Raw genomic sequence first — 21,343 nt, 5'->3', positions numbered from 1 at the left:
CAGGCTCCACTGCCCGGTGTGAAGCTGAGAGGCACTTTGTGTCTCACATCCTGGCTGGAGGTCACATCTGTCGTGCAGACCCCAAAGCTGGTTTCCATTGCAGCACGATGGGCCACCTAGTGAAGGGGGCGTGGGGAGACCAGGCGGCCTTGCTGGAAAGGCCCTCTGTTCTTTCACGTGTCGTGCCAGCTCCGCTGTGACTGACCGTGCTGGGCCTGTAACCCCGTGGGGGCTGCTCTGTTGGTGGAGCTGGAACAGACCTGTCCTCCTGATTTAGAGGCTGACTAACTGGTAATGGGTCTTCCAGACTGGCCTGGCCTGGCCAAGGACAGGGGGAGGGACACACCTGCCAGTCTGGGCTCCTGCTCGTGAGATCCCAGTTAGTCCCAGCGCAGCTTTTGGCTCTGCTGGGTTCCCGGGCCTCGTCTGCAGAAGCACGACGGCAGCATCATAACTGTCTGGTGGATGGGGCAGGGCCTCATGACCCCAGTCTGAACACTCTGATTCTGTCCCAGATGGAGGCGATGTGAAGATTTGCTGCTTAAACTACCAGCAGTCTCAGGCCATGGCCTCCCAGCCTCCCCTGAAGTCCAGCCAGCAAGAGATAAGGGCACAGGCTTGCCAGCTGGCAAGGCTGCTGTTTGATCCCAGGGCTGGGACCACTGAATGACAGGTGCTCCCCGGGGCTGATACCTGGGCACTGCAGTTTCAAGCCACAGTCAGGGCGGGCTTTGTCCCTTGTTTCTTATCGTGTCCTGGTGGGAGAATCTCCGCATGTGCCTGCTTTCAAACCGTGCATGGAATTGTTATGTCACTAGTTCTCTGTGCAGCCTCAAGCAAGGCCTGTATCACTTTGTGGGCCCCAGTTTTCCCACCTATAAAATGATTATGCTCGATGCCCTCAAAGGGCAAATCTACAATGTCCAAATAGGTTTAGGGAAGAAGGAGCGGGCCAGCACTTGCCTGAGAAGGAGAGGAGGGAGGTTCCTAGGAGTGAGGACGCCCTGGCAGCTCCCTGAGGATGCCTAGCTATGCCTGTACTGGGGCACCAGTGTCTGGGGTCCTGCTGCTGCCGGAAATTTTCAGTGTGTTCAGCATCCTGAAGGCCTTCATCCCTGCCACTCTCTGCTCCTGGAAGTAGCTGGAGCTCTGAACCTGTGCTAAAGGGCTGCTCTGACAGGGCCCGTCTGTGCCCCCTTAGTGCTGGCGCCGGGGTGGGGACGAAGGAGAGTGTGTGTGATGGTGTGGGACACTGGAGGGGCTCTGCCTTTCCCCAGAGACGGAAGCAGCATATGCTCCACCCGTCACTCCTCAGGGCCTGGCCCACTCCTTGCCCGCTCGCCTGGGGAGCACGCCTGAGCAGGCTAGGGCTTGCATGCCACCTCTGCGAACCACGAGCTCAGTCCACATGTGCTGACCAGGCTGCTGCCCATTTTACAGATGTCACCTTCGGAAGGCACCCTGACGCAGATAGGGCTCCTCTCCCAAGACATTCACCGCCTCACGGTAGGACTCTGACCCTCTCTCCACAGTAGGACACGCGCTGGGGAGGCCCCGGGAGTTTGGGGTGGTGCTGGGGCAGCCCCTGTGCCTACTCCAGAGCCTGTGGCAGCAGGGCCTCTGCTGGCAGAGAGCAGATGGGGCTGGGGGCTGGGGCTGGGGCCTGAACCAGGCAAGACGGAAAGCAGCCCAGAGGCCTTCTCTGTTGGCCTGCTGCCAGCCTTGAGCTGAAACCAGCTAAGGTGTGCTAGGTCTCAGGCCCTCTTCCCAGGCCCAAGGCTGGTGAGGAAACCAAGATGCTCAGCAGCTCTGGGTCACCTGCCTCGTCAGCCCAAAGCCCAGGCCTCGCCCCTGGCTTGGTGGCCACTGCTCTGCCCTCTGCATCCATGAGACACATATTTCCTATCATGCCTCTGGCTTCATGGACACCACAGGCACGTGAGCACATCCTGGCATGTCCAGTGGGGACAAGCCATACCATATGAAGCAGCTTGGACCAGGGCAGAGGAGCCACTGTGGAGGGAGGCTGACCTGGTCCCTGTCTGGGACCTCGGGCAAGTCACTGTCTCTCCAGTCCCTGGCTTCCCTAATATCCTCCTTGCAAGGCTGCTAGGCAGCCCGGAGCTGGCAGTAAAAGGCCAGTCACAAAAAAGATTTACATTGTTGAGGCCCTGTACCTTGCAGGGCCTCACAGTTCCTAGACGGCCCCAGCACTGAGCCCAGCGGCCAGAGCATCCAGCCCATTGAGGCCTTTGCTGATTTACTGAGGCAGGTAATGAAGGCTGTATCCAAGGGCAAGACGGTCAAGGAGGTGGGCGCGGGGGGGGGTCTCCCCGAATCCAAACAAGATCACTGTTTTCAATTTGTTTTTTTCTTGGCTCACACACTGAAATGAATCTACCCAGCCTTGCCCTTATCACTTCTATAGGCCTTTGGTGGCCTTGAAATAGCAACTTTACTTCTAAAGGTAGGAGCAATTTATTGTTGATAGTGTTGTCTATTCTGACCCAACACGTGGGGTCCCTGGGACACCATGAACTTACAGGGTGCTGGAGTCAGGGCCACACCCAGTGCCCTGCTGCTTCCCACATCGTGGCCGCAGGGCAGCCTTGACCAAAACGCTGTTGAACGGTGCCTTCGGCCGTGTCCTTTCAGACTATGCTCAGCCAGGACCAGCTGCTGACCGACTCCCGCCTGGCCGCTCCCAACTCTGAGGACTGGTGATGACTGTCTTATCGCTGGCAGCCCGGAGAGGCACGTGTGAGGGCCTGAGTCTGCTTCGAGGGGGGGCTGGCCCATGGCCACCCGCGGAGCCCAGGCTGGGCTACAGGACATCTCCAACATGGGTGCTGACGGGACAAAGCGGGGCTGTGGAACAGATGTCCAGGAGGTGGCCCACATGTTTTCAACTGTGCTGTGCTCTTCATTGTGCTTTTATACCTTTTGTACTTTTATACGTGGACTGTAAACCACTTTTGTGGGGAGGGCGATGAGATGCCAGCACAGACTCAATGACTCACGCCATCCCTGGTGACAGCTGGGGGTTCTTAAACCAAAGGGGAAGGGCTGTGAGTCATAAAAGCTTTGCTGGAAAAATAATTCTGAATGTTGTGAGCGAAGTGTGGTAGGAAGCCCCCTCCTGGCCTGCTTCCATACAGAAACACGTATTGTATTTCCTTTCCCAGGAATCTGGCTGGAGTGACAGCAGGGAAGGAGTAACGGACTCCCTTCCCGCTGCCCTCAAGCTACCCTTGTCTGCAATGGTGTCTCAGGTTCTCAGGGCTGCGGGGCCTCCCAGCATCTGAGCAGAGGCGTCTTCAAAGCCTTTCCCTTCTCAGCCTCAGAGGCAACTGTCTGATCAAACAGCACCTCGCTCTCCCCGCCACCCCAAGGAAGGCCCTCAGGCACCCAAATCAACATTTCCACCGCAACACATCTCAGGTATGCCCTACCTCAGGGAGAGGTACCGGCCACACAATTCCCTCCCAACCAGCCTTTCCCCTTAGCTATGGCCCTTCGTCCTCTCTGCGGCGGCTCTAGCTCTGGCCTCATCTCTCGTCTAATTTCCATGGTGGGTCTCCTACTTGGTTCCCTCACCCTTCCTTTCCAGTTAGTCCCCTCCAGGTGTTCTCCACCCCATCCCCAGAGGGACCTTCCCAAAGCACTGTTTCATCCTGTTACCTGCTAAGAACTCAGTTCCACAACTACCACAAATTAGCGTTCAAAAGCCTGAGCACCCAAGACCCTTTTGAATCTTCAGCATTCCACGCTCTAGCCTGTGCTCCTGCCTTTCCCTCACCGTGGAATGTATTTTTCTCCTAGTCCCTGTCACAAAGCTGAATCCTGCCTGCTGAGGTCCAGAACAGCCCCAGCCTCTTTCAGGAAGCCTTCACTGGTGTTTGTTAGGGTTGGAGGTCTCTGTCCCACGGTGCTGACCTTGAGCCCGAGCACTTCCTGGCTCACCTTGAAGTAATGTGTCATCTTTCTCCCCTTCCACACCTATCCTCAACACAAACTCACTGAGCACCTGCTACGGATGGGTTCCTGTACAGACAGGAGTAAGACCCAATCCTAGCCCTCTGATGGCCCAGGAGATCCATGATGCTAAGTTCTCCATCCGCTCATTCCCTCGTATGTGCAGGTTGAGTACCTTCCCTTCTGGGCTAAGGAGCACTGGGGCTACGGGCGTGAATGTCAAGGTCCTTGCCTGAGGGTGTGGATGGTCCAGTATGGGAGAACAGATCTGTTTCAGACAAGAGTGTGCTGAACGTTACAGATGCTCCAATAGAAGTGCCTACAGCCCCAAAGAGCAAATTGTCATTTTTAATGGAGGGCTGGGGACGGGGACTGAAAAGCCTCCAAGGAGAGGTGCTACTTGAATTTTGAAAGATGAATCAGGTTCCTCAAGTATGCCAGAGGGGAAAGCCACTCCAGGCAGACGGACCTGAAACAACCCAGCACATCCAAGGAAGTACCCGAAGTCAGTATGATGAGAGCAGAATTTCTTGACCTCTGCACTGCTGTCATTTGGCGTTGGGTAAGTCATTGTGCTGGGGGCTGTCCTGTGTGCTCTTGGATGTTTAGCAGCATCCTTGGCCTCTCCCTCTAGATGCCAATAGCACCCCTCTAGTTGGGACAACCAAAAATGTCTCCCAACTTCTGCTGAGGGACAAAATCACCTCTAGCTGAGAACCAGTGGGCCAGAGAATGGGGTCAGAGTGGGAGGCCCAAGGAAGAATCTGGTGAGGTCAGCTGAAGCCAGATCAAGAAAGCCTTTGTAAGCCAGGCTCCTGAAATTTATCTTGGAGACACAGGGTGTCCGGATATGGACTAGTGAAAGCAGTGAGAGGTTTAAAGCAGGGGACAAGCACGGTAGTGATTTGTGTTTTAAGAAAAACATCTGAGGGTAGGACCTTAGATGTGCAGTGCCCAGCATTGTGTCTTTCTCTGAGTAGGGAACTCACTAAGGATGAGCTCAACAGGTGGACAGACAAAGGCTAAGCTGCTGCCGCCTGCCCCCACCCCCACTGGCCATCAGAGAGATGTCCTGTGTTAGGCCACCCCATGGGCACTACACAGCTGTACTTCACAGAATTCTCTCAAGCCATGTTCCCCTCTCTCCTGTATCCCTTTGCCTCACCCTCCAACGCACATACACGTGTGTAAGAAACCCAGTGACACCAAATTCAAGCAATGCTGCTACTATGCCAGTTTTTGCAAAAAGGGAACTTGGAGTTAAGCTCAGGTTTGAAGCCCAGCCCTGCCACCTACTGGCTGAATGACCTGGGGACAATAATTTCATCTCTAAGCCTCAGTTTCTACATCTGTAACTTGGAGAACAAAATCCCCACAGAATTTCTGGCTTGGTATCAGAATTATACAAAATCAAGAGCAGGGGGGAGAGAAGCCAAGATGGCAGAGTAAAAAGACCCAGAGCTCATCTCCTCTTGGGAGCACACCAAAATCACAACTATCTGCAGAAAAACCATCAACGAAAAAGACTGGAACCTCGCAGAAAGGATCTTCTACAGCTAAAGACATAAAGAAGGAACCACAACAAAACAGGTAGGAAGGGTGGGCTTGCAACATAATCAACTCCCATTTACACCCCCCCCACCCCTGCCAGGGTGGGCAACCCACAAACCGGAGAATAATTATATTACAGAGATTCTCCCACAGGAGCAAGAGCTCTGAGCCCCACATCAGGCTACCAAGCCGGGGGGTCCAGCACTAGGAAGATGAGCCCCACCAGAGCAATTGTTTTTGAAGGCCAGTGGGGCTTAACTGCAGGAGCCCCATAGGACTGGGGGAAACAGAGACTCCACTCAAAGGGCACACGCCAAATCTCACATGCACAGGGACACACAGCAAAAGTAATTTGATAAGAGCTTGGGCCAGACCTACCTGGTGGTCTAGAAGGGTCTCCTGGGAGGCAGGGGGTGGGGGCAGTTCACCCTAGGGACAGAGACACTGATGGCAGCCATACTGGGGAGCATTCAGGAGAGTGAACATGGTTGATGTTGGCAGCTGACATCTTGGCTCATTAGCTCCAAGACAAGCCCCGCCCAACAGCCTACAGGTGACAATGCCTGGGATGCCTCAGGCCAAACAACTCACTAGGTGGGGACACAGCCTCACCCATCAGCAGACAGGCTGCCTGCAGACTAAAGAGCCCACAGCTGCCTCTGGGCTCACTGCTAGACACACTCCTGCCCACCAGAGGGCCAAGACCCAGCTCCACTCACCAGGGGACAGGCACTGACCCCTCCTACCAGGAAGCCTGCACAAACCTCTAGACCAGCCTCAACCACGAGGCAGCAGACACCTGAAGCAAGAAAACTGATTCCCCAACACAGGCCAGACCCTACCCTGGGAGCAGCTGGGCCCTGGCCCTGCCCACTAGCAGACCAACCTTGAGGACACACAGGACCCCATATTCAACTGTGTCAGGAACTGGTGCCCCTTCCACAAATGAGCTCTGGGGTCCCTGGATGCTGCAGCTAGACCCCAGGAAACAGCTCTGCCTGCCAGTATCTGGCACTAACCCCAGGATCTGGCTTCACCTGCCAGTGGTGGGCAGCAGCCCCAGAGTCTTTGGGACTCTGACTCTACCCAACAGTGAGCCACTGCTAGCCCCAGGGGCCCCTAGGGTTTCACAACCAACCAGACTAGGGCTCAACCAAGCCTCCCAGACTGCCTACATGGTCAGTCTGCCACAACAGAAGGACCCACACAGCTCTCAGGGGGAACCCTAGAGCACATGGCTTGGGTGACAAGAGGGATGTGCACTGCTGTGATTCACAAGATGCCTCCTACAGAGGCCACTTATCCAAGGTTGAGAAACATAACTTACCACATACATAAAAATACAAATAGCAACATAGACAAAATGAGGCAGTAGAGGAAATCACCACTGCTGAATAGAAAAAAGGAAAAAGAATGAAAAGAAATGAGGCTAGTTTAAGAGACCTCTGGGACAACATCAACTGCACTAATATTTGCATTATAGGGGTCCCAAAAGGAGGAGAAAGGGCTTGAGAAAATATTTGAAGAGATAATAGCTGAAAACCTCCCTAACCTGGGAAAGGAAACAGTCACCCAAGTCCAGGAAGTGCAGAGTCCCATACAGGATTAACCTAAAGAGAGAAACACCAAGACACGAATCAAAATGACAAAAATTAAAGCTAAAGGGAGAATACTAAAAAAACAGCAAGGGAAAAGCAACAAATAACATGAAGGAATGCCCATAACTATCAGCTAATTTTCAGCAGAAACTCTGCAGGTCAGAAGGGAGTGGCAAGATATATTTAAAGTGTTGAAAGGGAAAAACACAACCAAGAATACCCACCAAGGCTCTCATTCAGATTTGAAGGAGAAATCGAAAACCATAGACAAGCAAAAGCTAAAAGAATTCAGCACCACCAAACTAGCTTTACAACAAATGTTAAAGGAACTTCTCTAGGGGAAAAAAAAGGCCACTACAGGAAACATGAAAATTAGGGAATGAAACAGCTCACCAGTAAAGGCAAACATACAGTAAAGGTAGGAAATCAGTCACACAAAGCTAGCAGGGAAGTTAAAAAACAAAAGTGGTAAAACCATCTGTATCCACAATAAGCAATTAAGGGATACACAAAACAATTAGATGTAAAATATATCAGAAAGAGTAATTGTGAGGGTGGGGAGAGTACAATTGCAGGGTATATGAAGTGCATTTGAAAGTAAGAGATCAGCAATTTAAGACAATCATGTATACATATAGACTGCTATACAAAAACCTCACGGTAACTACAAACCAAATATCTATAATAGAAATACACACGTTTGGATTCCTTTTTCTATTTTGTAACACTAAAGATAGTCACAAGAGACCAAAAGAAGAAGGGAAAAAAAGACCTACAAAAATAAGTCCAAAATAATTAACAAAATGGCAAGAACATTCAGATCAATAATTACCTTAAATGTAAATAGATTAAATGCTCCAACCAAAAGACACAGAGTGAGTGAATGGACACAAGAACAAGATCCACACATTTGCTGCCTAAAAGAGGTTCATTTCAGATCTAGAGACACATACAGACTGAAAGGGAGTGGAGGGAAAAAGGTATTCCATGCAAATGGAAATCAAAAGAAGGCTGGAGTAGCAGTATTTAGATCAGACAAAATAGACTTTAAAGACTGTTAAAAGAGACAAGGACACTACGTAATGATCAAGAGATCAATCCAAGAAGCAGATATAATTGTAAGTATATATGCACCCAACATAAGGCACCTCAATATATAAAGCAAATGTTAACAAACATAAAAGGAGAAATTGATAGTAATAATAGTGGACTTTAACACCCCACTTACATCAATGGACAGGTCATCCAGACAGAAAATCAATAAGGAAACACAGGCCTTAAATAACACATTAGACCAAATGGACTTAATTTATATTTATAGAGCATTCCACCTGAAAGCAGCAGAATACACATTCTTTTCAAATGCACCCGCAACATTCTCCAGGATAGATCACATGCTGGGCCACAAAACAAGTCAGTAAATCTAAGAAAATTAAAATCATATCAAGCATCTTTTCCAACCACAAGGCTATGAGACTAGAAATCAACTATAAGAAAAACTGTAAAAAACAAACGTGGAGGTTGTTACTAAACAACCAATGGATCAATGAAGAAATCAAAGAATACCTGGAGACAAATGAAAACACAACATTCCAAAACCTGTGGGATGCAGCAAAAGCAGTGCTAAGAGGGAAGTTTATAGTGATACCAGCTTACCTCAGAAAACAAGAAAAATCTCAGATAAACAACCTAACATTACACTTAAAGCAAGCAGAGAAAGAAGAAACAAAATCCAAAGTTAGTAGAAGGAAAGAAATCATAAAGATCAGAGCAGAAATAAATGAAATAGAGACAATAGCAAAGATCAATGAAGTTAAAAGCTTGTTCTTTGAGAAGATAAAATTGATAAACCTTTAGCCAGACTCATCAAGAAAAAAAGGCAGAGGACTCAAATCCATAAAATTAGATATGAAAAAGGAGAAGTTACAACTGACACCACAGAAATACAAAGGATCATAAGAGATTACTCCGAGCAACTATGTGCCAATAAAATGGACAAGCTAGAAGAAATGGACAAAGTCTTAGAAAGGTACAATCTCCCAAGACTGAACCAAGAAGAAACAGAAAATATGAACAGGCCAATTACCAGTACTGAAATAGAATCAGTAATTTTAAAACTCCCAACAAAAGTCCAGGACCAGATGGCTTCACAGGTGAATTCTATCAAACATTTAAAGATAACACCTATCCTTCTGAAACTATTCTCCAAGAAATTGGGAAAAAAAGGAACACTTCTGAACTCATTCTCTGAGGCCACCATCACCCTGATACAAAAACCAGACAAAAATATCACAAAAAAAATTACAAACCAATATTGCTGATGAACATAGATGCAAAAATCCTCAACAAAACACTAGCAAACCTACTCCAACAATACATTAAAAGAACTGTATACCATAATCAAGGGGATTTATCTGAGGGCTGCAAGGATTTTTCAATATCCACAAATCAATCATTGTGATACACTACATTCACAAATTGAAGAATAAAAACCATATAATCATCTCAACAGATGTAGAAAAACCTTTTGATAAAATTCAACATCCATTTATGATAAAAATTCTCCAGAAAGTGGGCATAGAGGGTACATACCTCAACATAATAAAGGCCATATACGACAAACTCACAGCTAACATCATACTCAACAGTGAAAAGCTAAAAGCATTCCCTCTAAAAGATCAGGAAAAAGACCAGGATGTCCACTCTCACTTCTTTTACTCAACATAGTTTTGGAAGTCCCAGCCACAGCAATCAGAGAAGAAAAGGAAATAAAAGGAATCCAAATTGGAAAGGAAGAAGTAAAACGGTCACTGTTTGCATATGACATGATACTATACATAGAAAATACTAAAGGCGCCACCAGAAAACTACTAGAAGTCATCGATGAATTCAGTAAAGTTGCAGGATACAAAATTAATACACAGAAATCTGTTGCATTTCTATACATTAACAATGAAATATCAGAAAGAGAAATTAAGGAAATAATCCCTTTCACCATTGCAACAAAATGAATAGATAACCAGGAGTAAGCCCAGCTAAGGAAGCAAAAGACCTGTACTGTAAAACCTGATAGGAGGCTGATGATGAGAGAAATTGATGACACAGATGGAAAGACATACCGTGTTTTTGGATTGGAAGAATCAGTATTGTTTAAATGACCATACTACCTAAGGCAATCTACAGATTCAGTGCAAGCCCTATCAGATTACCAGTGGCATTTTTCATAGAACTAGAACAAAAATTTTTTAATTCATACGGAAACACAAAAGAACCTGAATAGCCAAAACAATCTTGAAAAAGAAGAATGCAGCTGGAAGAATCATGCTCCTTGACTTCAGACCATACTACAAAGCTACAGTAATCAAAAGTTTGATACTGGCAAAAAAACTGATACATAGATCAATAGAACAGGATATAAAGCCCATAAGTAAACCCACATGCTTATGGTCAATTAATCTACGACAAAGGAGGCAAGAATATACAATGAAGAAAAGACAGTCTCTTCAATAAATGGTGCTGGGAAAACTGGACACCTACATGTAAAAGAATGAAATTAGAATATTCTCTAACACTATATACAAAAATAAACTCAAAATGGATTAAAGACCTAAATGTAAGACCAGATACTGTAAAACTAGAAGAAAACATAGGCAGGACACTCTTTGACATAGATGGCAACAATATTTTTTTGGATCCATCTCCTAGAGTAATGGAAACAAAAGCAAAACTCAACAAATGGGATCTAATTAACCTGAAAGTTTTTGCACAGCAAAGGAAACCATAAACAAAATAAAAAGACAACCTACAGAATGGGAGAAGATATTTGCAAATGATGCAACTGACAGGACTTAATTTCCAAAATATACAAGCAGCTCATACAGCTCAATATCAAAAAAAAAAAAATCAAAAAAATGGGCAGAAGACCTAAATAGACATTTCTCCAAAGAAGACATACAAAAGGCCAACAGGCCCATGAAAAGATGCTCAACATCACTAATTATTAGAGAAATGCAAATCAAAACTACAATGAGGTACCACCTCACACTGGTCAGAATGGCCATCATCAAAAAATCTACAAATAATAAATGCTGGAGAGGGTGGAGAGAAAAGGGAACCCTCCTACACTGTTGGTCGGAATGTAAATTGCTGCAGCCACTATGGAGAAGTGTATGGAGGTTCCCCAAAAAACTAAAAATAGCGTTGCCATATGTTCCCACAATCCCACTCCTGGTCATATATTGGAGAAAACTCTAATTCAAAAGGATACATGCACCCCAGTGTTCATAGCACTATTTACACAAGGCAAACATGGAAGTAATCTAAATGTCTATCAACAGATGAATGGAATATTACTCAGCCATAAAAAATGATGAAATAATGCCATTTGCAGCAACATACTAAATGAAGTAAGTCAGAGAAAGAAATATCATATGATATCGCTTATATGTGCATTCTAGAAAAATGATGTAAATGAACTTATTCACAAAACAGAAATAGACTCATAGACATAGAAAGCAAACTTATGGTTACCAAAGGGGAAAGGGAGGGAAGGGATAAATTTGGAATTTGGGATTAACAGATACACACCACTATATATAAAATAGCAAAGATCTACTGTATAGCATAGGGAGCTATACGCAATATCCTGTAAAAACCTATAGTGGAAAAGAATCTGACAAAGAATATATAATATATACACATATACACACACACACACACAACTGAATCACTTTGCTGTACACCTGAAACATTATAAATTAAATCAACTATACTTCAAGAGCAGAAGTAATAAAAAAAATCAAGAGCAGAAGTGGTTTTATCCACTCACAGATAACAAAGCAACAGCATGTCATCCTGACCACAAACAGATGGTGATAGTGAACACTTATACCCTTTGCAATAAATATGAAGGATTTAAGGAATAGCCTCAGGAACCTAATTTTGTTTGCAAGTTCAGAAGCTTCTGTACTAACCACCCCTACCTGACCACACCAGAATTGGGCCTGGCATTTAGAGGATCCTTAACAAAGAAGCACCCCTTACCTCCATTTGTGGTGTAAAGTGCAGGGAGTCCAGGATTCTTGGAGCCCACCTTGACTATTGCCCTGATATGTATTTTTAACACCATTTCCATTTCAGTGGTCTCCTACAAGAGAAGAAAGAGTGCACATGGAGGGTGCCTGAGCCCTCTGATAGGTGTGACCTTAAAAACAACACTCTAGAAAGAGGGGTTCAAGAGAAATTGGGAGTTGACACGAGCCCCCTTGGATTCTCCTAGAGTTCTGCCCCAGTATTTTTGACCATTGTGACCCCCCCCAAGGACACAAGATGCCAGTTCACACATGGGGCAGGCCAAGGCCTCCTACCTGTCTAGCGGGTCCCCCACAGAGCCACACTCAATGGCTATCTGCTTTGCACTGAATTTTATTTCACTAAACTATGGAAAAAGATAACTGAAATGGAATTCCTTCAAGCCTCTTCAAGCAAGGAGGCCTCAGAAGCTACTTTATCTTCAGCCTTTTTCTTAGCCCCACACCAAAAGAGAGGAAGGAACACCAGCATACGCAAGGATGCATTACGAGGGACTTCGAACACTTCCCAGTATAACATGGTGAGGCTGAGCTCACTGTGAAACATGAACGGGACCAGGCAAATTTGCTAAGAGCAAGGGAGGCATTAGTAGGTGAAAATCATGTCCTTGGTGTAACCCAGTTTCTCCAAGTTAGGGTGCGCGGCTCTCTGGATCAGGGGTGGTGGGCCACACGCCGGGATGAACGAGAACCTCCCAGGACGAGGGAGATGCTCCTTGATCGTGTCCTCAGTAATGAAGCCTGAGCTGTACTTCCAGCCTGAGATTAAGCAGAAAAAAGCTGTTGCGGGGGCCAGGTTGCATCCCTGACCCCAGGCCCCCTGCCCACCCGCCCGCCCGCCTGCCCTCCCTCCCTCCCTCAGGCCAGTGAGAGGGACACAAGGCTACTCGCCAAGACTTAGGCATCTGCACTACTGCTCTCCGCAGAAAGCTGGGAGTAGAGGACATTGGGGGCCCAGGGAGCCCTTTTCAGTATTTACCCCAGACCCCAGGCTCACTGCTGGGGCTCTGAGTCCCTGGCTGGTGTCTGCCTGCTGTAAGCACCGGCGTGGGTGAACGCCACCGTGAGACGGATGCACCCGGGTGCGACTTGAATCGAGGCAGGGAGCAGGAGCTGTGCCGGGCAGAGGGCACTGCGGTTGTTTGGGGACTGGCTCGTTTGGGTGGCGCCCTCTGCTGGGCAGTGAGCTGTATTACGAGGCAGGCACAGCTCAGCGCTGGGTGGGAGAGGCAGCCTGCGGCGTGAGGGCCCTGTGGGGTGCAGCATGCGTGGTAGCGGCCGGGGCCGGCTGGGGCTCAGCTTATGAAGACTGCTGTCCTAGGTGAGGTGCAGGGTGCGGGGTGGGAGGGTCAGTGGCCGTACGGGAGGCAGTGTGAGTGATGCCTCTGTGGGATGCCTTGTGGAGTGGGTGTTCAGGGTGGTCCGGGGCCTCAGGGTCCCCCCTGACGTTCAGAGTAGTGCGTGGAGTGCCGCTGAGATATCGGACACCTACCCTCTACTGCCCTTACAAGCAGGTCATCCCAAATCCTCTCTCCCTCAAATTCCTGCATTTCCCAAGTAGAGACGTAGTCCAAGGCCTCAGCCACCCAGCCCAGAACCAACCCACCAACCAACCAACCCAGGGACTGGCCCCTGACTGGGTCAAGGGTTGGAGCTGACCCACGGTGGGGACAACGGGGACCGTACCAACAGGAGGCCCGTCCAGGGTGTACCACAGGTTGAACTGCTTTGGGTGAGTTCTGGCAACTTCTTCAAGCTCCTTGCTCACCAAGATCTCCTCCTCTGTCTAGAAAAGAAGCAACGTGAGCCTCACCCCTCCAGGGCGTCCTGCTTGTTCCCCAGACTCAGCACACAGGTCAGCACAGTCCTGCCCCGGCCACCCCACTCTAGCCTGAGGGCTCCCTGCAGCCTCTGGGCCAGAGTTCTGCTGAGGCTCCGACACAACAAACGCCCTCTTGTGGAGGGAGGCGTTGGGTGACTGCCCTCCAGCTGGAAGGCTGTGTCTGAACACTGGGGGTCCCAGCCCGGCTGCTGTATCCTCTCTGAGCGCCAGGCAAGGCAAACCGGACTGGCCCAGGATCTCCTGCAGGGAATGATATATGACACGATATATATAATCTACGGCACTGGAGAGCTACAGCAGAGGAAGATAGAGGCTGTAGCCTCCGCTGGGGAAAGTGCACAAAGCCAAAAGATCTGCTGCAGGCTCAGAGATGCTGCACACAAGACCTGGACCTTAAAACTCGTCACGATCCTTGTCCCAACAATTCCACTTCTGGGATTCTGTTTAACAAAACAATCTAAGCCTAGGCACAATTATTCATCACTGTACCATTTATAACTGTGAAAACTGAAAACAACCTGAATGGAGGAGAAGATTTAGTAATGATGGTGCGACTTGATATAGACTGATGAAAATATTTATCAAGAGTTTTAATGAGAAGAAAATGCCTGTGTAGTAATGTTGAGTAAAAAAAACTAAAAATGAAAAACAATATATATATAATTGTGAATATATAGCATGTATAGAGCAAACAAAAAAAGAAGTAAATTATTTATATGCTTCTGTATTTTCTGAAATTTCCACTAAGGGCTGGAGATACAGTGATGAGGAAACACCAAATAACTCCCTTACCTTCATGAAGCTTATAATCTCATAAAGTGGGTGTGTGAATGAATGTATGAAGACTTCAAGGACAAGTCCATGTGACTCAAATCTGAGGAAATTTCTAGAACAATGGAACAACCATAGGCTTCTTCCTCCTAGCTGGAGGCCCAGTGTGAACCCCCCAGTACCTGACCCATGATAGAACAGGCGCCCGGATGGCCCTTGAAAAAGGATGGTGTCCCCAGTTTTCATGTTCTCCAAGTACTGAGTCATCTTCCCCCCTTCTGGATGATTAGGGTGTACATTTTTGAAGTAGATCTGAAAAGTAAGGCAGCACGGTTTTCACACCTTCAGCCCCGAGGCCACAGCCACACACAACTCAAGAATACATTTGCTACCAGAAACCATGAGGAGCAAATCCTCTGCACTCACGGTTGCTCTAAGCAACACCTGAAGACTTCACTAGGTCAACAGCTTCACTGTTAAATGACACCGCTGGGAAGCGCTGTCCAGGGCACGTGCCCCTTCTCCGCCCACCACCCTGAACAAGCTTGTGACGGTGAAGCAGCTGGACATGGCGGGCATCATTTACCTTCATAATTAAGTCCACAAAGCCTAGATCCTCATCACTGGACACAGGCGTGTAAGCCCTGATCACCAAAACACCATCAATTCTGGCCAAGAGATTAACATAGTTACCTACAGAAAAGGCACCAAATGTTAAGACTGAGCAGGGCCAGCCTAAACAGGACCAAGGATTTCTCTAAAGGACTGAGCTTTGGTGGCGGAGGGAGTGCATAGCGCAACAGGGTGCATGGGAGGAGGGCCAAGCAGGGAAGGAGCCCAAGTCCAGGATGCCTAGATCCTAGGCCTGCCCTTATCACTCCATGTGCCACCCTGGACAAGTCACTTCACCCCATATACCTGCCCTGACTCCAGCACAGTGTAGCTGTGAGCTTCACACACAGGAAACCTACTGTCGGTGCATGCTTACCGTGTCAAAGTACTCTGTGGAGCAGGAAGAGCGAATTAAAGTTGGAGGCTGAGTGTTAAAAATTACAGAAATGTGTTTCCTTTTAAAAGCAAAATATGTTGCCTTCGTAAAGTCATTTCTTCCTAAACTGTATGTGTCACTGGGGTCTATGAATGAATGACAGCTCCCTCATCTGTATCCTGCTGCCCGGCATGGAGCAGGCCTGGGCTCATAGGTGTGCAGGGCTCCAGGATTGAGACATCCGTGGACCATGAGTTCCAGCAGGAGCACTGTGTCTCCCTGGCCCATGGCTCTGCTGAAGGGCGGCAGTGAAGCTCTGAACCATGTTAATTCTGCACCCCCAGGGTAGACATGAACAGACCGGGGTGGCCATGACTACATGATCCAGCATCACATGATGGGCTAGGCCACTCAGATTTCTGTTGGATCCAACATGGGAGACTTCAGTGACTAAGGCAATTAGTGGTGAGGGCAGAAGCTGCAATCAAGAGATGCCAAGAGACAAAGGCAAGAGGAAGTTCTGAGCCAGAGTATCTGAAGGGGTAGAAGCTGTGTGTGCACAGGACAGAGAGAGAGCATATGCAGACAGAAGCAGAGACCCAGGGAGAAGGAGGAGGAGAAGGGTAGGAGGAAGGGAAGGAGGAAAAGGAGGAGGGGGCACTGCAGGGGCAAAAACCAGTCTATGAGGGGCCCTGAAGCCTGAGGTGCAAACGCTCTGGGTTAAGAAAGCACAGGCTTAGGATGGATAAACAACAAGGTCCTACTGTATAGCACAGGGAACTATACTGAATATCCTGTGATAAACCATAATGGGAAAGAATATGAAAAAGAACATATATATGTGTATCTGTGTCACTTTGCTGTACAGCATAAATTAACACAACATTGTAAATCAACTGTACTTCCATAAAATTAAAAAAAAGAAAGGACAGGCTCAATGACTCTGGCTATGCCCTGGCTGGGAACCAGGGATACCCAGGGATAAACACCTGTGGCAGCTTCCTGCTGAGAACTCATCTGATACTGGAAACCTTACAAAGATTCTTTCAGATGCAGCCAACCTGGGCCTGGCCTGGCAGCAACCTCAGACAAAACGGGGCTGCCCGGCTGGTCCCGCAGACTGCATCTCTAACCAGCTTCATTTCAGCAGAGCTGGCAAGCATGAGCAACCTCCGAGCCTTCACAGCAGACTCTCCCAGAAGCCTCTAAATTACCTTGTGCACTAACTGTGCACTGCCCACACCAGGGCTGAGGAGAGAGTGGGTCATGACAGTTTCTAAGAAATTCTATTTCTCAGAGGTTTTATTCTTTAGCCTTCTTGCCAATAGGGCTGGTCTCACAAGCCAGACAGAGGGCTGGAAGGCAGGCTGACACCCAGCTCTCACGGATGAAGAGGGAGAGAGGAAGCAGCAAGGAGGCTCAGGGGCCAGGCTGGCTGCCTAGTGGGTAATTTCATCACCTGAAGAGGCGACGTCAAGCTTCTGTCCCATGCACCCAGGCCAAGTAGGCTATGGATGAGGACCTCCACCAGGAAGGCAAGCAGCACAGAGTTTCAGGCTGTGGGCCTAGCAGAGCGCTAAGACTGACTCAGCCATCTGGTGGTGGTACAGGTTAGAAATGGGACGACTCGGAACTCTAGGACTGCTAGGGCTCATATCCACAATGGGCCCCTCCTTTTGTGCATGAGTCTGAGGCCCCTGCTGAGGATCCACGTACTGGAGGGGAAGGGCACCAACTCCCTCCTGCCTCTCCAAACCTTCTGGGCCTTTCTCTTGACAGTAGGGGAACATCAGTTCCTCCCATCCATCCTAAGTGCACAGCACTTTACAGTTTCTGAATTTTCACATCCATCAGTCACTTAATTCTCACAACAATGCAAGTAGCAGACAGGACTGGGAAACCCCATTTCATAGACAGAGTCTCAGAGAGGTTGAGGGATTTGCTTAAGATTGCCCAGCAAGGAGCTGGCAATGGGATCTTAGACCTTCTGACTCTAGACTCAGTTCTTTTCAATGCTCATTAAGATATCGCTTTTGTGTCAGCCCCAATGGAACGATGAGAAAGGGAATGGACTGTCCCTAAGCCTATCTCCCTACCTCTTTGAGCTTATGTGGCTCAGGAAAGGTAGCAGGGCAACCTCTACACCTCAGCCGAGTTTCTGATAGGAGCAGAGTGCCCGCAAGGCCCAGGTCCTGCTGATGACACCAAACTCCACTCACCTACAGGAAGCCCGAAGGCATGGTCCGGCGAGGGCAGTCCAAAGCGGAACCTCCGAGTGTTGTAGCTGATTTGCTAATAAAACAGAAAACAAAGGCAGGCTCTGTCAGCTTTCTGGAAGCTTTGCTGGGCAGCTCAGATGCCTGGGAAAGGAGCTCCCAGCACACATACAAAGACAGTGGCAGTGGGGAGCAAACTAGAGGCCATGGAATGCCCATCCCACTGCCCTGGCCTCCCCAGCCAACACATTCCCCACCGCTTTGTCTTCCTCTCCCATCACTCCCCCATCCCGCCCCTGACAGCAGAGGGGGAGGGCTGACCCATCACCTCTTTCTCAATCAAGGGCTGCAGGAACTTGGCTTCAGGGTGCTGTAAGGTGATAGGATGTCTCTTCTTTACGTTCTTGTTCTTCAGGGCCAACAGGAGCACAGTGATCCCAGTAACAGTGATGGCGAGGAGCAGGGACGTGTCCTACCAAACACAATGTGAGCAGGGCACCCCAGGTCCTGCCTGCCCTCAGCAAGACAGCTCTCAGGCACAGCGGCACCCGCTCCACACCAGAGGCATGTATGAAGCCAGACTGTGCCTAAAAGAAACTAGGCAGAGGTAAAGGTACTAAACTAGAAGGCAGGCTCAGCCTATGGTGGACCTGGATGCTGGGAGGGGCCAGCTACAGATCAGACGAGGCGGGATGTTTTAAACTCCCAGTCCGATGGCTCAGGAGTGCTAATGTCACCAGGCCTTTCCTGCCCATCTGCCTCTATCCTGGCTACAGCCAAGGGTGCAAGCCCTGGCAGTCCCCTCCTTGAGGTGGAAGGGGTGAGGACGCTGCTTCTAGTACACAATTTGGAATGAAGGCCCCAACCCCCAGGGACAGAGCTAGGGAGTGGGGATTAGCTGCTGAGCTAAGAGGGATGGGGCTTGCCTCCTCCACTCCCCTCTTCCAGGTCTGGCTAGGGCAGGGGTAGGGGTGGGGTGAGTACCTCTGTTGCCAGAGCTGCTCCAGGTCTTTGCTCAAAACCCACCAATGCCCACCGTTAGCAGGAGTGAACATAAATTTTTAACTTGAAGGGTTCAGAAATAAGAAAAGGAAGCTATACACACACACAAAAGACAAAAAAAAAAAACAGATGGAACCAGCTGGGACCAATAGGGCAATGAATCTGACCTCCAACAGACCCTGAGTCTCATCTGACTACATTAGCATATTAAATGCCGCACCTACTGGTGGCCAGGACCTGACATTAAGGACCAAAAAAGGATAAAAAGGGGGTGGCAGCCCAGTCCCTCAGAAAAAGCCCTGCGCTTCCCCGTAGACTATTGCATGTGCCGCCACATAGTTCGCCTCACTCGTCCTCCCTTTGTCTTTCCTCTTTAAAGTTAAACCCCTCTCACCAGCTGGGTGAGAATTTGATCTGTGAACTTAGTTCCCACTTCTCCATTCTTTGGCCACTGAATAAAGACTGTGCTGGGTCAATCTCAGCTTGGGTTTTATTATTCGCCTACTTGAACCCAAACAGAAAAAAAACCCTCCCTCGCCAAGGCAGAGAGCCTCCACTGGGCTAGGGCTGAAACAGGGTCCATACAACTTAATTCGGTAACAAATTTTGGCGTCCAATGGGGGGCCCATTCCGTCTGGTAACTCAGGGCTTACTCGCCAACAAGGCAAGTTAAATAACTGGGCGGTTTGCCCCAATTCTGGATCCCTGGGCTGGTGAAGGCTACTAAATTAAGCCTGAGATCAAAAAGCAGCCAAGAATCAAGTGGGGTGCTCCCCAGGATAAGACCCCCCCACCCCCACCCTGGCACGTCTCCAAGGATACTTGCTACGGATTGGTGTAGTGTCCAGGCGATGCCCAACACAGGGGGCGCTGACCCCACTTCGGTCGATAAGGCCAATGGTGGTTGTAGGGGTTGGCTAATTAAGGGAAAGGATCCTGGCCACCTGGTTGGAGCCAGACCTCTGCCGAGAAGACTGGACTGGACGGTTGGTTGTCTAAATTGAGCCAATGCTCTGATAACAGGGGAGGCGAGATTGGACAATTGGTTGCCTGAATGGACTGGACGGGAAGCCCTCCAGGCCACCACATGGTAAGAACATCTTTGTTTTGTGTGTGTGACGTAAGTCCTAGTCTCTGTTCTTGATAAGGGTGAAACTTCAATCTCTGTTCTATGTGGTCTTGTTTGCCCTGATGTTCTTGGAAATACTTGCCACAACTGTGGGCATGGGTCGAGCACTTAAAGGCCACTAGGGTGCTCTCCACTGGAAAACTCCTGTGAAAGGATAAGTCGGTCACGGACCAGGGTAGATGAGCACTAGGTATCCTGCCGGCTGGAAGCAAATGTCCATGTAAGTTGGCACACTGTAAAACACTCGCAGCCCTGACCCCTGCAGCACTCCCGACTCTAGGATATAGTCAAAAATCCAAGAGCACATCTTCTGTATTGGTTCGTCTCGCCCTAACTTGCCATCCCGGGGCAAGGTATATGGCTCTGTTGGGTAGGTCTCTCCCCATTACCCTCAATCACAGATCCCTAGGAATCCTTCCTGAGACACAAACCCTTTAAAAATCTTATTTTTGCCAGATTTCCAGAAACTCACCGTCTGGCCAGAGAAGGAAGAAGAGGACACCCAAATCATCCAAAGTCCTTGGGTCCTTGTAGCTGAGAGTATAGAGAACTGGACACATTCCAAATGGGCATTCAGCCTCCCTGCTTGATTGCCTGTAACCAAGCAGGGTCAAGCCCTTTTTGAACAAGCCTCCTTGACTGCCAGAGAGGCTCTCCGAGCAATTTATCTGATTAGAGAACGCTTATTTCCCATTCCTCCTTTACCCTATCTCCGAGGACTGCTCGCTGAAAGCACTCACCTACATTGGGTATCTCCTACAGTCCCACAGTAGGCCTGGAAACGTCTACTTGCTAACTTAGGGGGGACTTTATAACTAGGGCCCTCTGAGACAGCATCTCCCCTTCCAGCCCCTGTGAAGGCTGGTTCAGATTTCAGTTACAGTGCCTAGACAACTTGGTGTGGGCCAGATCCTGTGGGATCAGTGTTGCTACCAACCCTAAGAAGAGGCCACTGGGAAGCTGGAAACAGACCAGAAATAAGGACTCCCTACTATGGGTAACCAAGCCTCTGTCCTGGTGAAATTGCTGCTAGGGTGCATTCTCCACAACTGGAAATTCTTCGAGTACTGGCCACTACCAAAGAGACAGCTTATTTTCTTTTGCAACACCATGTAGCCCCAATATAAACTGGCAGATGGAGAAAGTTGGCCAACTAATGGCTCGCTAAATTATAATACTA

At 48.7% G+C, this 21,343-nt stretch overlaps 2 protein-coding genes across 17 annotated transcripts in view; one reads left to right on the top strand and one right to left on the bottom strand.

Moving 5' to 3' along the window:
* Positions 1-3,099, top strand: part of PPFIBP2 (PPFIA binding protein 2) — a 151,405-nt gene extending 148,306 nt beyond the window's left edge. For 12 of the 16 annotated variants that reach the window (XM_057552646.1, XM_057552651.1, XM_028164142.2 and 9 more), the window contains 2 exons: positions 1,441-1,506; positions 2,656-3,099. In XM_057552646.1, the coding sequence (XP_057408629.1) occupies positions 1,441-1,506; positions 2,656-2,724 (135 nt within the window). In that variant the 3' untranslated portion in view covers positions 2,725-3,099. Of the gene's footprint in view, positions 1-515; positions 674-1,440; positions 1,507-2,184; positions 2,468-2,655 lie in introns of all 16 variants that reach the window. The other 4 variants (XR_009009224.1, XR_009009223.1, XR_009009225.1 and 1 more) reach the window with 4 other exon arrangements.
* LOC103008223 (NADH-cytochrome b5 reductase 2) overlaps positions 27-21,343 on the bottom strand; it is a 34,979-nt gene continuing 13,662 nt past the window's right edge. Inside the window, exons 2-9 of the mRNA XM_057553261.1 lie at positions 18,361-18,504; positions 18,036-18,108; positions 15,415-15,521; positions 15,011-15,140; positions 14,850-14,902; positions 13,901-14,000; positions 12,168-12,973; positions 27-116 (exon numbers count right to left, since the gene is read on the bottom strand). Of these exons, the coding sequence (XP_057409244.1) occupies positions 12,801-12,973; positions 13,901-14,000; positions 14,850-14,902; positions 15,011-15,140; positions 15,415-15,521; positions 18,036-18,108; positions 18,361-18,504 (780 nt within the window). The 3' untranslated portion in view covers positions 27-116; positions 12,168-12,800. The remainder of the gene's footprint in view (positions 117-12,167; positions 12,974-13,900; positions 14,001-14,849; positions 14,903-15,010; positions 15,141-15,414; positions 15,522-18,035; positions 18,109-18,360; positions 18,505-21,343) is intronic.

The sequence above is a fragment of the Balaenoptera acutorostrata genome, chromosome 9, assembly GCF_949987535.1.
Source record: "Balaenoptera acutorostrata chromosome 9, mBalAcu1.1, whole genome shotgun sequence".
Taxonomy (NCBI): Eukaryota; Metazoa; Chordata; class Mammalia; order Artiodactyla; family Balaenopteridae; genus Balaenoptera; species Balaenoptera acutorostrata.
This window is presented reverse-complemented; position numbering and strand designations above follow the sequence as displayed.